The sequence below is a fragment of the Xiphophorus hellerii genome, chromosome 9, assembly GCF_003331165.1.
Source record: "Xiphophorus hellerii strain 12219 chromosome 9, Xiphophorus_hellerii-4.1, whole genome shotgun sequence".
Lineage (NCBI taxonomy): Eukaryota > Metazoa > Chordata > Actinopteri > Cyprinodontiformes > Poeciliidae > Xiphophorus > Xiphophorus hellerii.
In genome coordinates this window covers 25,592,938-25,610,469 of record NC_045680.1, presented here as the reverse complement: position 1 = coordinate 25,610,469, position 17,532 = coordinate 25,592,938, and the positions used below count along the sequence as shown (strand labels likewise).

The 17,532-nt window shown below is 41.1% G+C and overlaps 1 protein-coding gene across 4 annotated transcripts; it reads right to left on the bottom strand.

Moving 5' to 3' along the window:
• Positions 1-575: 575 nt before the first annotated feature.
• hdlbpa (high density lipoprotein binding protein a) lies at positions 576-15,448 on the bottom strand. Of its 4 annotated transcripts, none has more exons than XM_032571593.1 (28): positions 15,330-15,448; positions 12,827-12,897; positions 11,183-11,298; positions 10,942-11,123; positions 9,910-10,125; positions 9,626-9,832; positions 9,314-9,529; positions 9,015-9,221; positions 8,816-8,923; positions 8,625-8,729; positions 8,241-8,319; positions 7,999-8,138; positions 7,816-7,920; positions 7,614-7,727; positions 6,964-7,050; positions 6,751-6,882; positions 6,451-6,669; positions 5,992-6,213; positions 4,742-4,960; positions 4,492-4,630; positions 4,242-4,393; positions 4,060-4,164; positions 3,848-3,982; positions 2,921-3,064; positions 2,639-2,818; positions 2,250-2,366; positions 2,026-2,166; positions 576-1,947 (listed from the first exon to the last, which is right to left on the bottom strand). In XM_032571593.1, exons 3-28 carry the CDS (start codon positions 11,256-11,258, stop codon positions 1,858-1,860), a joined length of 3,837 nt encoding a protein of 1,278 aa, XP_032427484.1. In that variant the 5' UTR covers positions 11,259-11,298; positions 12,827-12,897; positions 15,330-15,448; the 3' UTR covers positions 576-1,857. The 4 variants fall into 4 exon arrangements, with proteins under 4 accessions (XP_032427484.1, XP_032427485.1, XP_032427486.1 ...); XM_032571594.1 differs by having other exon boundaries at positions 4,242-4,390; XM_032571595.1 differs by having other exon boundaries at positions 10,942-11,105.
• Between the last annotated feature and the right edge of the window lie 2,084 nt (positions 15,449-17,532).

Genomic DNA, 17,532 nt, shown 5'->3' with positions numbered 1-17,532 from the left:
GCCACACTTTTTTCTTTTTATATCTCCCGTCTCTCTTTCTTTATCCGCCATCTGTTTTTTAATCGTTATTCCAACGTGATTAGCTGTTAGCCAACAGACTGTTCCTCTACCTGGCTGAGCCAATCACCGCGGTGTGGCGGTATATGACGAATTCATACCGGATATACCGTTGTAATGTAAAGAATCCATCAGCTAGGACTACAGCTCATCTACCGCATCAGAACGAGCTTTTCCATTTCATCGTTTTTGCTGGACGTCTGGACATTGCTTTGAGCCGAGCAATGGAGATCACCACGTAACCAGAGATCATTCTGTTGTCTGGGCTGAAATGGTGAAAATGACTTGTTATGCTTAATGTTTTGCTGAATAGAATCTGTGTTCAATATGTGATCAAAAAACCCAAATTCTGTCATTTAATTTTTATAGTGACCTTCCACAATTTTCTATTTTTAGATATACTCATGAACTGCTAGATTCTGAAAAATCCATCTTTTCCAGTTACCTCACAGCTTTGTGTTGGGCAATCATGAATATTCATTTGTGATGAACCCAAAAATGACAACGGAGATGAAAAATGTTTTCAATTTTTTTATTGGCTTTTGGACAATTTTTTCCAGTGTCGCCCATAACCGTTCACTTCATGGTATTTGCATAATCTTTCGTTCAATACTAGGAGGATATAAACCAAGGTAGGTAGATGCTAGACATTTACTTAGCAGCTAGTAGGCTAAACGTACACGCCAAGTAAAACACACAACTGGGAAGAAAATGTTTTTGAAAGAATGAGGAAACACCTTGCAGTTGTCTACTGAAAGCAACTCATCTCTACCTGGTTTGTATCTTTCTAGTTGTAAGGCTGAAATAAAAATAAAAAATAAAAAACTGGGAGGGGCCATTGCTATATAACAGAGGGGATCTGCATAGCAACTGGAAGACAAAGGGACTGGACACTGACCCATTACAGAGGGCGAAGAACGCAGGACGTCGTTAAAGTTGGCACAAGATGGTCGACTTCCGTAGAGTGATCTACTTTATAATGTAACGAATCTATTTAAAACAGTTAGTGTGAGGTTTTGATGCTGTGGAGCTCTAGCCTAGTGTTGTACAAAGTTTAGGTGTGGCATGATCTCCAAGCATCTGGCAGTTTGAGTTGGTGCCATTCTGTGGTGGCTGAAACTCAGCCAACACCCTCCCCCTCTTTCCCTCCCCAACACCTTCCATCACAGCTCACCAATTCATAAGGCTACAAGGTGGGAGCCGAAGTTTGATCGTTCGCACAGCAGCACAGGTACGAGCACATGGAAGGACATGATTGGACGATCACTATAGTGTGCTTGGAAACGGATGACTACGTCATTTTCACTGGGCTACATGGATGAAGCAGGAAGGGGCGTGGGAATCTTCTACGACTGACATTTAAGTTTGAACACTAAAATCAGTATCTCCCCACCCCCTGTGTTCCTGCAAAAGGCAACTAAGATCAGGGCAGCTCACGTAAAACGTAGTGATGTCTTCGTCATCACAATTTGGTAGAACAGTTCAAACCACAATGAGGCTTCTGGTCTAAAACATTTAAAACATCGGTGTAGACACGACGGCAACGCGGCCGTTCCGGCTCGAGACGGTACGAGTGAACGCAGACACGAAGCTCACGATGGATTACAGTATCTGAAAGCTCTTATTGTGGACTGGTGACCGAGATGCAGGATGATATTCTGAGAACTAAAGACTTTGAGGGTCAGCGGTCAGTCCAGGTCCAGAGGTTTTTTTGGGGGGGGGGGGGGGGGGGGGGTTGGGAGGGATGCAGATGGAGTTGGTGGAGGGGAAGATTTGACTAGTTGCGTTTAAGCCAATGGCTTAAAAGCGTTTGGGTCCCCAGGGCGACGCCTTCGCTTGGACCGGTGCGCCAAAGCTTGGGAAGTCTTCTGAGCTGCTCATGTCAGGAGCCTGAAAGAAAAAGGAACAAATGGATTCAGAAAAACTAGAGAGGCAGAGTGGAATAGCAGCAGGTTGGGCAAGTCTCACCTTCTCGTTGCCGGTGGCCCAGGGAGCTTCTCTAACCACGAAACCTTTGGAATGGCCACGCTGCTCGTCCACAGCAGCAACGCTGCCACCAGGTGGCCTCATGTATGCCATCTTCGCCTCATTTTCCACAACATCTGACAACTGAAAATTAACAAAAAAGTGCATCAGCAAACATTTGGTATTTGATTGTGACAGGACAAATAATAATGTTCAGAGGAGCTTACATATTCCTCTTCCAGGTTCAGGAGATGATCGATGGCTTCATCCACATGTTCAGGGCGACCTACTACTGTCACAAGGTTTGGGTCTGCAGCTCCACTCTGTGGAAACCTGAGGTCAATCTGAAAACATTGAGAAGTCATGTTTAACTTAATGTTTAAGTCATGATTTAAAAAAAAAAAATTGACATTTTCAATGAAAAAAATCGGACTATAAATGTTCTATAACACGTTTTTGACTTAAAAGCTCTGAATTTACATGTTTAACTCCTGCCTTACTGTGATCAAGAGTTTGTACATTTACACAAACATTTAAATGGCATCAGTGAGGTTTTGGTTGAGTTCCTTGGTGCGCGTTCTAGACAGGAGGACATTTCAGCTCTACTGAAGCTCACCTTAAACTCATCCATGATCTTGCGGATGCCCTTGCCCCGAGCGCCAATGATGCGGGCGTGAACCCTGCTGTCCAGGGTGATGGTCTCGGTGATCATCTCCTCCAGCTCGTCCACTATAGCCTGGATAGCCTCCCGTGCAGCTATGGCGTTCTGCTCATACCCTGTAATCGTGATCTGATCCTTTGAAGAAGGAGAAAAAAAAAAAAAAAAAGATTTGAGCCATTCTATTTTATAAATGTGTTAAGAAAAAAGAACTTTAAGCATTAGTTTGCCATACTATACCTGGTTTTCATCATTCTTCTCTGGGAACTGGATGTTCACATCATGCTCTGTGCGGATGGTTGTGATGATGGCGCCCTTGCGGCCGATGATTTTTGGGTGATACTTTGGATCCACAGTGATGGTCAGTTTGAAGCTCTTGAGTGCCTGCAGGTTCAGGAGAGATTTTTTGCACAAAACTTGTTTTATTGCCCGATTTCATGCATTTGAAAGTAAATCTGAGACTTTTGTGCTGATATGTTGTGCATGACCTTTAAAAGGTGACCTATTATGATTCATTGAGCAGGTTAGGACAGGCCAAAACATGTTTACATTTTTTTTGTACCAATATTCTTAGATAACGAGATTTGAGTCTGATCAATTCTGTGTATCAAGGTCATTTCACAATGAGGTGTTTTAGGGCTTCTGTCACTTTAAATCCAAATAAGCTGCTGCTGGCCACACCCCTGAACTCACTGTTAGCTGCAGACAGATGCTCAATTATACGACTTTACCTCTCTGAAAAGCAGAAGTGGAGCCTCCTGCACAACCAACAAGAATGAAGCAAGTGGATTCTGGATGGCAAGTCAACAACAAAACACGTGTCTTTTCCAGTAGCCATTGTACGGACCATACAACAGTAAAACTAGACGACCAAATGTGCTCTAGCTCAGCTTCTTTTCCTAAGTAACAGTGCCCGTCATTCTTGACTTTACAATTGGGAGGTTTTTGAAACGTTCATTTTCCAAACATAAAAAAAAAAGAAAACATGAATTCATTGCCAAAAGAAACACCAGTTTTAGAAGTACAGAATTTGAATTTTGCATAATAGGTCCCATTTGAGATAACATTAAAGTTTAAGTGCAGGACTAAGAAAATCATCCCAGTTTTGTGTTGCGTCTTGTGAAAGAGGCTGAAGCAAAACGACTTGAAAGAACTACAAATACAAACCCGTTCCGCCTGCTCAACCTGCAGCTCCTTGACCCGCTCGAAGAGGCCTTCTTTGGCACGGTCAAGGTGAGAGGCCAAGCCGGTGATGGCGATTTTATCAGACTGCTGGTCGGGAGGAGGCACTTGTATGTTTACCTGGAAGCATGTTGAAGTCATGAGGAAGCTGCACTGAGCCCACATCGCGTTTTAACTGATTTTAAAAGATGGTGTACCTCAAATTCATCCATCATCTTACGAATTCCACTTCCTTTTTGTCCAATAATGTATCGATGAAGCTCAAAAGGCACTTCCACCTCAATCGTGACGGGAACCAGGGCCTGCAGAGAGGAGAAGACACTTGGATGTAGAAAAGCAACTGACTGAGTCCAAACTGAGGCGTGGCGTCAGCTCTGACCTTCAGCGCTTCCAAGGCAGCCTCACAGCGCTCTTTGCGACCGGAAATCAAAATCACGTCACACTTTTTGGGAGCGTTTGGGTCAACAGGTTCTTTCACTTCACCATTGGCCTCTCCGTTCTCCTGAACGGGAGCTTCTGCAGGAGGTGCTGCTAAACAAACACATATACACACCGTTAATTGTTTTGAGCCAAAAACACTCCTTTTTGTTTAAAGTTTGGTCAAAAACACAATGAAAGCCTGCTTTTACCTTGTGGGTCCTCACGCTCTGGAAACTTAATCTGAACGTTGTGATCTCTGGTGATCTGCTGAATACGTGAGCCTTTGGGACCCATGATGGAACGGTGGAACTTTTGAGAGATCACACAATCGACGGTCACCTGAGCCTCCTGGGGTGGAGGGGAAACAAACAAACAAAAAAAAATCATTAAGTAAAAATCTTAGAAGAAAGAAACAAGGGCCAAAAAAAAAAAAAAAAAAAAAGGACAATCAACACTTACCAGGTCCTCAACAATCTCCTGCATGCGCTTCTTGGCTGCCTCCACACATTCTTTGGCTCCTTTGAGGGTGATCTTGTCGCTCTGGGAGGCGGTACGAGGGAAGCTCACCATGACGCCACCGTACTCATCAGCAAGATCCCTGAGGACCTGACCCCGGCGGGCCACAAAGTAGCGATGGTGCTTGGGATCGACGTTCATCGTGTCCTCCACAATGTTGTCCTGAAACCACAAAGTGGACATCACTATTTAGAAACCACAAGGTATGCACTTTTATTTATTTTTAAATTATGGATCAGGAATGGGCTGGTTAGCGATAAGTTTCCTGTTACAACATTCCAAAAGTTTAAGGTTGACCCTTTAGGGACATTTTGTGCCATTTGTTTGTTTTGATTTTAAATCAAGCCATTTTTAGAAGTGTTGAATGAATCAGCTTATTTAAACCATAAATTAGTTCAAAATGGCTTCACAGAAACACGTAAAAAACAGTCTGATACTGTTACGGTAAATCAAACGTTAGTGCAATCACAATATATATCCACTTCCGCACCATTGATTCGTTCATGTTAAATTCTCTCGCTGCTGCTCTATTCCCGTGTTCTACTGCGTGACTGATCGCCTTGAGCTTAAACTGCGTCGTAAGCGTGTCTCTTAATAGGAGCCATTTTGGGGTCTTTACACAAAACCCAGCGTGCACCGCGCGCTTCTTCTTCTACGGGGGAAAATGAAGTCGGCGGCTGCTTATCGTAGTTGCGAGACCTGTTGTGGCTCAATATTGGTCCATATATAAGGCGCACCGGATTATAAGGCGCACTCTCGGCTTTTGAGAAAATTGAAGGTTTTTAGGTGCGCCTTATAGTGCAGAAAATACGGTAATCTGCACCTTTCACTCACTCAAATTTAAGACCATTATGAATGGAATTTAAGACCTACATATCTACTGAAGTGTAGTACTGGCATTAAATTTGTTCTTACCCATAATAGATGCAAACAAAGCTAGCAAGGTAGCTGCTAACATACTCTAGCTAGCAAGAGTGTTAGTGAGTTACCAGTAGCCTCAAAAGTCCACAGTCTCAGAACACAAAGATATTTGAGTACAATTCAAACTTTTGCCCTACAAAAAAAAAAGTCCCACAAGAGGAAAAAAACACTACACCCGAAATATCAAATAGGCCTCAAGGTTTTCCCATTGAACCCACATACCAGCACATTCCTGTAAAGGACTTTTTTTTTTTTTTTTGAAAATGGCATACCAAACTCTTGATGAGCTCCTCCAGCTCCTTCTGGGCTGTCCGAACCGCCTCCTCAGTCCCAACCACAGTGATGAGTTCTTGGTCTTTGTCTTCAGAGGTGGGGAAAATGATTCTGGCACCAGTGCTGTCGCGGACCTTCCGGATGTTTCCGCCGCCTTTCCCGATGAGAAACTTGTGGTATTCTGGTTTTGCGTGCAGCTCAGCAGTGAAACTCTTTATTTGCTGTGAAAGATGGTTTACCAAATTTTAAATTTAGAGTTCGGTAGGGCTATTCAGAATAAATTTATGATAGTAGACAGCCATGTTGAAGAGGTGGTAACCACCCTAAAGTGTAGGTGGCTTTGGGGTGGACGGGTGCTAAACATTTCCTCGCTGGCAAACATCAATCCAATTGTATAATCACATGGCAAAATAAAATGCTTGCAAGTTTAGCAAGGAAGTTGAAAGACTTGTACGAACCTTTTCCTCTGCTAAAGCAAGCAGTTGCTGCTTTGCTTTCTCCACCTCCTCCACTGGGCCTCTGATGGTGACTTTATCAATCCCTGAGCCCTCGGAGGGGAAGTGGATGTGCACGCCGCCGCACTCCTCCATGATGGAGCGCACCAGGCGGCCCTTTGAGCCAATCAGCGAATTGTGCAACTTGGAGGGGATGGACACGTCCATTTCTGTGATGTTGGCCTGAACGCAGAGAGACAAGAATTGATAAACTGTAGTTTTACTATCATACAACCAGATGAACAGGGTTTATCGAGTGTTTACCAGTTCTTTCTGAATAGCCAAAATGCGGTTTCTTGCAGCTTCACAGTTTGCTTTCTTCCCTGTAATGACGATCATTTCAGAGTTGCTGTTTTCGGCAGGGAGGTCGATTTTGGTGTTTGTTTCCTCTCGGATCTACAGCATTAAAGATCTTGTTTAAGGCTTCTTCTTGGATTGGTGGTGCAATACAGAAAAAAAAAGTACAACATACAGCACCTTCTTGATGTTTGCTCCTCCTTTTCCAATTATGTTCCTATGAAACTGCTTGAAGATGGGGACGGACAGAGTCTGGCTGTTCTCCACCTAAACCAGCAAAAATGAAAATGTGAATGCACATTTACTGAAGGGATTCACCAACTCAAATTCCATTCACAAAAGTCTTAAATTTAAGACCTATATCTCCACAGAAATGTACAAACTTCATCCAGCCAAGTGGAGATTGCACTTACCCATAATTGATGCAAAAAGAGACAGCTAGCAAGTGTATGTTAGTGAGGAACCGTTTACCTCAACCGCCTTGTCACAGAGCACAATAAAGTATTTTTGCCTGACAGTTTGAGTTATTTGTTTTCCTGACAAAAGTCCCACAAGAAAAACAAACTGAATATACAAGATTAAATAGTCCTGCCAAGAGAAAATTTAAGACCTGTAACGTTAGATAATGATAACCAGGGACCGTGTACTAAGGGGCAAAATTTTTAAAAAAAAAATAAAATCAATATAATGAAGAAATTTTAAGGCCTTAATTTTAGATACATGCATGTAATACATTAGGGATGCGCAGACACCCTGTGCTGCACCCCAAAATGTGCATCACAGTAGTAATAAAAGAGGAAAAAAATAATTTTAAAAAACTGACAGTTTACCATTTCAGCCACCATCTTCTGCATGAACTTGGAGCATTTTTCCACCTCATTCCGAGGCCCTCTAAGTTGAACAATGTCGCTCTTCTGTGCTGGGTCGGGGAAATTGATGATGACCTGGAACAAACGTTAAGGAGCCGTTCAGAGACTGCCAGCAGCTTCAGTACAGAGCAAATGCAAACCAAACCGAGGAGTTAGAACTGACCTCTGGAAATTTGTCCCGCACTTCCTTTATCTTCTCCCCTTTTTGCCCAATGATGGCTCTGTGTAAACGATGTTCGATGATCAAGTCCTTTGTACGCTCGTTCTCCTGCAAGCCCCACAAGTTATTGAGCAACGCGAGATCGTACGGTGAACTACATGTAGCGTCTTAGCGGTGTGCACCAACCATGCGTGACGCTAGCTCCAGCAGCTCCTTCTTGGCCTCCTGCACACCCTGGGGATCCCCCTCTATGCGAATCAGGTTGCTCTTCTCGTTGTCAGGGGGGATGCGGACTGTCACCTTGTGCAGCTCTTTGATGCGGTTGACTAAATGTTAAAAATCAGAAAACAGATTTGTTTGTAAGCACAAAGATAATAAAATTTTTATTTTATTTTTCTTAAATTACGCAGTTTCAGGAGCACACTTACTGTTGACGCCTCCTTTTCCAATCAGGTGACGATGGAATTTGGGGTCCACAGTGATCTCTGCATAGTCCATTCGACTTACCTGTTAAAAGGCGAAATAATAAATAAATAATGAGACGTGGGCCTTCCATGTGTAGAGATGCACCACAAATGGCCTCTGACCAAAATCGGATGGTTTTTAATTTCATCAAGTCAGAAAGTCAAAAATCCTATCTTTTGCAGATGACTGAATGCACCATTCCTAAATTCTACCAAATTATGTCACTCTTTGATGTAGAAGTAGTCACAGAGAAGAAATCTTAAGTTTTTGGTATCAGCAGGTCAAAGATTTTTTTCATGTACAGAAGATAATTCATTTGCTAGACTTCAGTGAAAAGGAATCCTCACCAAATCCGTAACAATGGCTTCAATCTGACTCTGCACAATCTGCACGTCTTTGGTTGGTCCTTCCAAAGTGATTTTATCTTCTCCCTCGGTGAACTCAATGTGCACCTGAACACAAATGATAAAAACATCAATTCACCTAGGACTAATAAACACTCAAACCTCAAACTTCTTCCAGTCTAGACGACACTCACCTTGGGCATCTGTTGGGTGATCTTAGCCAAGTTCTGTCCCTTTTTGCCAATGATGAAACGATGAAGCCAAGAAGGAGCTGACACCGAGGAAACAGTATAACTGTTTGCCTGAAAACGGAAACAAAAAGAAGTTAGTTTTACCTCCAACTCTCATGCCCTCCGGTTAGCATTTTCACTCGTCGTCAGAAAGCGCCTGTACCTTGGCATACACTTCGGTGAGGGCCTGCCCCAGGCGGTCAGGCTCCCCACGAAGGATGACTGTTTCTGAGCTGTTGTCTGAAGGTGGGATCTCAACCGAGACGCCAGTTCTATCCAGGATCTCCTGCAGGGTGTTTCCCTTGGGGCCGACGACATATTTGTGCTGAGACTTCTTCACCTCCACCGCAATCGTGGTCGTACTCTTCTTCTGCAGGAGATATAAAGACCAGCTGTTTGTACCTTTTGATAGGAACTAAACATTGTTCTATACAATCTGATTTTTTGTTGCCTCCACCTCACCTTCTCCTCATGGATCTTCTTGATCAAAGCCACAGCAAGGGCCACCTGCTCCTTTTCCCCAGTGATGACAATCTCATTCTTATTCACGCTGGGAGGGGGGACATTAATGCGAGCACCAGTTTCCTGCATCATCTCTCCGACTATCTTATTGTAGGCACCGGTGATAAAGGGATGGTACACCTTATCAATGTTCACCCTCTCCACAGCACGCTTATCCTATATTTTTTTTTAAATGCATAAGAAAAGTTAAAAATGGCAAAACTGGGAAATAAAAGTGAATGTGGAAATGCTTCCGCAGTGCATCAACATTACCTGCTCAGCAGAGATCAACAAGATCTCATGCTTTGCCTTTTCCAGACCCTCCTTGGTACCAGAGATCTTGATCTGGTTGCTGGAGTCGTCGGGTCGTGGGATCTGGATCTTGGTGGCAGTCTTGAGCTCTAGCTCCTGAAGCTTCTCCCCGTTTTTGCCGATAACAAAGCGATGGTGTTCCTTTGGGATAGCGACAGTCGCTGAAGCCTGAAAAAAAAAAACATTTCAGCCATCTTTGTCACAGACAATAAATGTTGAGCAATAGAAATTCCAAAGCTTCATACTTGAGTCTGCAGTCGGGACACGATCTCCTTGCGGGCCTTCATCACAGCATCCAGCTTCCCAGACACCATGATGGAGAGACCCTGGTCTTTAGCTAAGGAGAGTTCCAGGTGGGCTCCGGTCTTATGCATGATGTCCACACAGACCTTTGCTTGCTCCCCTTCCCCAAACTGGTTAATGTCCTTGTACTTGCGCTCCTCCAGCGGCACATGGAAAACCTGAGATGTATAAAAAAATAAAATAAAACCGATATTGTAATGAATTCATTAATTGGTGCCACAATAGCTGCAGTGAAACTCAATTCCATTTTCTTTTAAGCATACAAAAGTCACGAGACAAAACGTTGTGTTGCGTTTCTGGCATGCCAGTAAATCTGATGTACAAGCTACATTAATCTTTAATCAAGTCCCACCACTAAAACCAGGGTCAAATTTAAGACTCTATTCTTTAATGCCACCTTGAATTAAATTTAAGACAGAAAAAAACAGTACCTCTATAGAATGGTCAGAGGATGCTGCTGCATTACAATCAAGCACAGCAAAAACTGACATTTCTGGGGTCTGCTTGTGGCTCTTAGCAGCAGCTTTGTGCTTCCCGGCCTGCATATGGCCGTATACAGCCTTAACCTCCCAAGTGCCAAGTTTTTAGCACGAAATAACGCAATATTTTATGGATTAGCAACAGAAGTGATCCAGGGGCAAAAATGACCATCGATAAATTTTGACTTACTTGATAGATGCAAAAAAAAAAGAAAAAGCTAAGTAGGGTACATGAGCCGCTAGTTATTGGTAGCCTTAAGTCACAGAACACAAGGAAGATGTCTGCATATAAAACTTTTACCTGCGAATATTATATATATAACAAAATTATATAGTCATACCATGCCAAAATTTAAGACTTGTGATTAATGCATTTAAGGCCAACTTGCATTTAAGACATTAGACAGGATGCAAGGAAACTGTAAAATTATTATAAATTTGAGCAAAACTAGACACAGGACCATATGATAAGTTAAGGTAGTAGTACTGGTTCACCTGGGTGATAATGGAGGACTTGAGAGGCCGAATCTTTGATGTCCAGGCATTGGAAGTTTCCTGCGTCCCCTCAGGCGTGGCCGCTTTCTCAGGGAGAGGTGGGAAGGCATCCTTGTAGGTAGGAAGTTCCTCCTCCTCTTCTCCAGCATTGGGGCCTCCAGCAGCTGGAGGGGAGGATGAAACTACTCGGATTACCAAGACATAAAGTGATAAAAGTACATACATGGTCAGAAACACTTACCACCACTTTGCTCTGGCAGAAGCCCACTGCGGTGCTCGATGAAGCTTTCCTGCGTAAGTACAGCGACTGAGCTCATGGTTAAGATCCCACGTCAAAGACAGAGTCCGAGTGTGCCACTGGAAACAAAGCGCATGGTTTAGTACAGTTACAACCCCAATGCAGCTAACAAGTAAAGGTTAAAGTAAATTATAGTTTGTTCACTTTTTGGAACATGGTAGAGTTCAGAAAAACAGCAGTCATGTGAGCCACACGTTATTACAATTTGAATTTTGGTTCAATTACATTCAAACAGGTCGGGAAACGTTTAAGCTCAAGAACTCAACTTTTTTTTGTTTTTAAATTAAATAAAGTCACATGATCATGAGTAAGCTTATTATAACTGAACTTTGTCTTTCCTTTTATCTAATCTACTTTTACCACAGAAAACCCCATGTTCCAGAGATCACGATCACCTTTATTAGCAATGCCAAATGCAGTGCACCATCTCCGTCTCTTCAAACAACACTATTCCAAGAATTATAGTAGGGTGACGGCTAAGAGGATTTCACTCGGTGACCTCTCTCTATGTCCACAATGCAAGAGCTTAAAGTCCATGAGCGGTCCATGTCTTAGATCTTTGAGCCAGCAGTTCAGTTCCAAGAGCAAAACTCAGAAGTCCTCAGCGCCACCTCCACTTTGTTGAATTTTATGCTTTAAGCTCCAACAGCAATCCTCATTAATGAGGGAATACATTTTCTTGAAAAAAGGATATGCACCTTGTTTCAATCTGATCACATATAAAACAAAAACTCGATATAGCCAGGCGAGTCTCTAGTTTGTGTGTTTTGGTCAAGAAACTCTTAACCAACAAAGAAAAGAATGAATAATATTAGGGTGGATTTTCCTCCAAGAAAAGCAGAAAAAGGATATAAAGCATGAACAATTTGAGTGAGTTACAATAGAAATGGTAAATCTGCATAGAGAACACCTGTTGCAAACTGAGGCAGCAACAACCTATTCAGTCAACTAGAGGTTTTAATAACTATTACTGAAATCATAATCTAAAGAGTTAGCTATTATAATCTACGTTCACATCATAAATTTATGACCACACTTTGCTTTAAAGGTCGGCACATGATAAAGAAATGTGCTGGTGTCAGTCCGGTCCACATGCGTGTGTGCAGGTGTGTGTAATTGTGCATGCAGGTGTGTGGATGAGGTGTGCCGTGTGCTCAAAATATGTGAACCATGTAGAAGTCCCAGCCACCTGACTGCACAAGTGTCTTCATGTCTCCTCTTTCTGCCAAGCTAGTTCAATAACAATGACACCAGAGTCTAAAAAGGCTAAATGATCATAAACATAAAGATGTGCAATGAAAAAAAATACACCTTTTAGAAATGATTCCCCCTCCCCCAGTAAATAGTCATTTACTATTGGTCCAAGTTTATCCCACCTTTATAACCTCTTGCTGCTTCAGCATAGTAAACAGCATAGTAAACTGAAACTGACTGCACTGTTTTATAACTGGGATGAAATTGAAAACCGCATTATCGACTTTGAACCTATCTTCTGTATACAACTGGACTGACTCAACATTTATGAAAAACAAAAGATTTATTCTATGTAAATGACTTAAAAATGCTGCATGTGTGCAAACAACTTACCAGCTAAATGGTCAGTTACCAGATAATCCGTCCTGTAAAATGCAAGTTCCCGTCAGCCTGCCAGCTTTTACCTGTTAAAAAAACAAAGAGGAGGAAGGTAAGGACTCCAAAAGGAATTATTAATCTTTACAAAAAACTTTAAGCTTTAAATTCCTGTACTGTTTTATTGGTGAACAAGCAGATTTGCAATAAATACACCAGCTAATGACTCTTCAATGATAAATCAGACAGATCGATTATTGTTTTCCTAAAACAAATCCTACAAATAATTCTGGTCTAGTCTAGTTAAAACCTAAAAACTGAAAATTTTGGAGACTTTCCCACGAAAAGCATTATGAACTAAGATTGCAGTCTTTATAGGATTTGGGGGGGAAAATAGTAAACTTGCATTTAAACAGCTTTTTACACACATGTAACAGAGATAAGACTGTTTAAGATGGGTTTAATTGTCATTGATAACTTAATTATGTATGAAGTGCAAAATAAGTGATTTTTATTGCATTTCATTGTGCTTGCATGTTTAAGTCTATAATTTGAGCTTAAGTATTGTGAATAATGTCTTCCAATAACACCTTGTCATATTTTCACATTTCCTGTTAACTTTTTTTTTTTTTAAAACACAAACACACGGTAGGTCGTTGGGGGAGCGCCCTGACGTCCCTTCTGCTGGGCTTAGCGAGTTTTCTGGGGGAAACTCTGGCATGATTCGCTCTGATTGGACCATGGAAGAATCTCAGGAGCGATGTGAATTAGACTCAAGGTAAAAATATTTTAAAAACAATAAACAGACCTTATCCAGTGAGAAGTTTTACTAGTTTTCTGCCTCTTATGGAGGCTTATTAACATAAGTCAAATCCTTTTAGTCAATTGTGTAATTCCTAGGTCATGAGCGACATGATGAAGCTTTTGACTAAACATTGGGGAAGGAAAACATCTTTGCACTCCTGCAGCCAAAACATGACTTCTGGTTTGGCATGTTACCAATTATGTACTATTATGGGTTCCTTCTTTGTACCAATTACTGGCTATGCTCCCAAAAGAAAGTAAAGAGAAAAAAAAAAAGGTAGTGTATATCAAAGTTGGCTTTTTAAAAATTCACAAAAACAAATCTATACCCAGTGTTGTCGTTGCATGATAATGGCTTGGATCCATTTGTCTTGAAAATAGACTGGCGAGTATCAAGTTTAAAATAAATACAGAAAAAAAACAAACGTTGATATGCTTTGCTGAGACTAGCTAAATTTGATTCAGACAACTCACGCTTTCAAAGTATACTTATTCTGAACACCGAACAGGTGGAAAATCTAAAGTATAACATTTTCCTCTATACTTCAAACCAAACCTTGACATTGCTTAATGTAGACAGATGATTATTAATGACCTCAGAATCATGTGCATCCAAAAAAAAAACTACTAAAAGAAATCCATGTATACCCTCTTACATGAATTTGGCATACAAAAGTTTTTTTTCTGAATTAGGTTTTGAATTCTACTTCTGAAATATACTCATTTGAGAATTTAGCCAACATAATTTTGCAATTTTATTAAACTTAAAAGAAAGCATAGTGATGCCAAGGAGAAAAGATATGCAACACGCCAGGTATTTATTAAAAAGCTACTGATAAGTCAGTGTGTTGTTGCTCTGTACTCCACGTTAACTTGCATTAATATTTCCTATAGCCTGCCAACATTCGAGCCTCAATAACATTATAGTCCAAATCCCAGCTTATAGACTTAAGAAGGCAGCTAACAGGATATCATGTTAACTAGCTGACAGCTGCCAGCGACACTTTACAGCACAGTTAATGCTAGGTGCCTTCATATCGGCTAACCTTGCCTAGCCGATAAAACATATAGTCTGCCTGACAAAAACTAATAATATCAAACAAGGACTCGGAGATAATGTTAGATACTCGGGTCATTGAGTAGAGCTGTGAGAGCCACAAGGACAAATACAGAATAATTGAATATTAGCCCAGAAACCACAGCTTGTTAGCAAACTTGCTAAAAACTTTGACTGCGGCGTGTACGACTGTGACACGTAGCCCTTCGGCTAATAGGTAGCCTTAACTTAGCATGCCTCACTCTCACTTGGAAAACACAACTTAAGTCTGTCTGTTTTACAGTTGGTGACATTAGAATGTCAGCTAATTAAAAGTTAAAAACTTTACAATAATCCCAACTGTACATTTAGACAGTGACCGGGACGTTTTATACGGGTTATACAACATCAGTACACTCAATAAAAGTACAAGTCCAACTATAGCCTAGCTAGCGAGCTAACGTTAGCTTCCATAACGTTCGACTAGCGAGCTAAGTCCACGTAGGCACACAGCTGAGAGGGTTGAAATGACACGGAGTCAGGCCAGAACATAGTGTAATATATAGAGCTTACCCCTTAACTGGCCAAAGGACAAGTACCGCGGTGGTTTATTAGTGGTCAGTAGAAGTCACGGATGTCGGGAATGCAGAGGTATAGGACTGAAAACAAGCCAGTACTTACTTCTTTTATGTGTTCGTCTGCCCTGAAGGTGCAGGAGCTAAGCTGAAATTCCACTGGCGAGAAGGTGGGAGTGAAGCCTGACGGATATATAGAGGTCTCCGCCACCAATCATGTCCTAAAACGTCACGTCCAAGAGTCCGGTTACAAATAACTTATTTTCATTCCCCTCAAACATTGTGATCAGTGTTGTAATTTATTTATTTTTCTTAGAAAATTTAAACGTTAGAGTGAGGCAACATTTGCAGTGGACAATGAACTAACTTACAATACAATCAAGAAATTAACTTTTTCTATTATTTTAAGTTACATATAATGTTGACTGTACAGTAAGTGCAGATGTAATAAACAAATGAAGCAAGTAAAGAAGTGTTCAACAGAGGAAATAAAGTTTATAACTTTTTTATTATTGAATTGCATTTGATATGAAGAAGAGATATTGAGATTACAGGTCAAAGATGCTGAGTTTTTACTTTAAATTAATCTTCTAAATATTTTTTTCTTTGCAATCTTTTGAAAACACACTTATCTTTTGGTAAAAACTGCTTAAATATCAGCCTTCTTTTTCTTATTACAGCATCAAACCTTAAGAGTTGTGGCAGGTCATGCTTAGTGAACTGCTTCCTTCTTTTTAACGCCTTCCGTTTTTATTTGTGTGACATGAAGGCATCCTAAAACCATGCATCATTGCAGGTTTCTTCCTCCTTGTGTCACAAATCATCCCAGACAGCCATCTTCATCCAAGTTACAGTCTCTTCATCACCACTGAACACATTCACTTTTCAATAACTCCACTCCACTGTAGGATGGATGGATGGATGGATGGATGGATGGATGGATGGATGGATGGATGGATGGATGGATGGATGGATGGATGGATGGATGGATGGATGGATGGATGGATGGATGGATGGATGGATGGATGGATGGGAGAGGACATCAGGACGTTAAGACGAGAATCAGACCCTCAGCATCACAGAACCTCCACCATACTGAGTTGTTGTACTTTTCCATAATGATTTCTGTTTTACACCAACCCCACCTGAGGCGGTTTTAGCTGACAAACTCCATGTTGGTCTCATCTAAGCAAATAAAACAGTTTCAGATGAAATGCCCAGTGGAGCGTGGCAACCTGCAAACATTTGCTGTTGTGAGAAAGAGTCTGTTTCCTGGCAGGCCTCTCAAATAAACAGGTTGGATGTAGCTAGCAAGTTGCTATAGAAACTTGATGAAGCCAACATGCAGTTTTCAGTGAGTTTGAGATTCATTTTACCTCCTTTACTATCCTTCCTTTTTATTCTTTCACATAGCGATAAGATAAAGTTAAGTCCTCATCCATTGCTCTTGGTCACAGTTCTAATTGGCTTAGGACAATTCATTGTTGCTCTAAATTCAGATTTAGGCCACTTTAGGACAGAAGATAATGTCTAATCACTTTTTTTTTAGTTACTGAATATAGTGTAGAACTACACATATTTGCTTTATGCCATGTTCTGTTGTCTTTCCCATTTTGAAATGTCGATGATAGAGGTGAGTCACCATGCAACATCATATAATAATAATAATAATAATAATAATAATAATGGGATCTGCAACCTCTTTTTCAAGAGGGACCTGGTAAGATTGCTACACCATTTACAAGTATCAATATTTACATTCAGCCAGAGAAATAGATTTAATTTCAATAGTTCAAATTCAAAAATATTTTATTGATTCCAAAAGAAAATTGAATCAATTATTATAGAATAATAATAAAAATAAATAAGAATACAAATTTTATATGAATATCTCCCATAAGAGACATGGCCCAAGAAAACAAGCATTCATGTATCACTAATTAGACGTTTCAAATTCAATTCAAAGTCAACAAATACTTTATTTATCACAAAGCCAATTTTGCGATGACTCATATCAACCATGGAGTAGTAATTGTTAGTCTTGCAGCAAATCTGAAGACGCCCCTGACTGAAGTTAGCTAATTTTCTGGGTAGCAGAGATGATGTTCCACAGTGACATGTCCAGTTACATGTTCAGTTACTGGCAAGCACTGCTAATCCACCTCATCTGCTTCTGCCTCTACTCTATAAATCTCTGTCTGGTTGTGTAGTTGGAAGCTGGACAGAGAGATGTTGGAGTAGGGGATCTGATCCTTGTCCATTCTGATCAATGGAGGAGATGGTGTGAACTTCCTCTTTCTCTCTCTGCT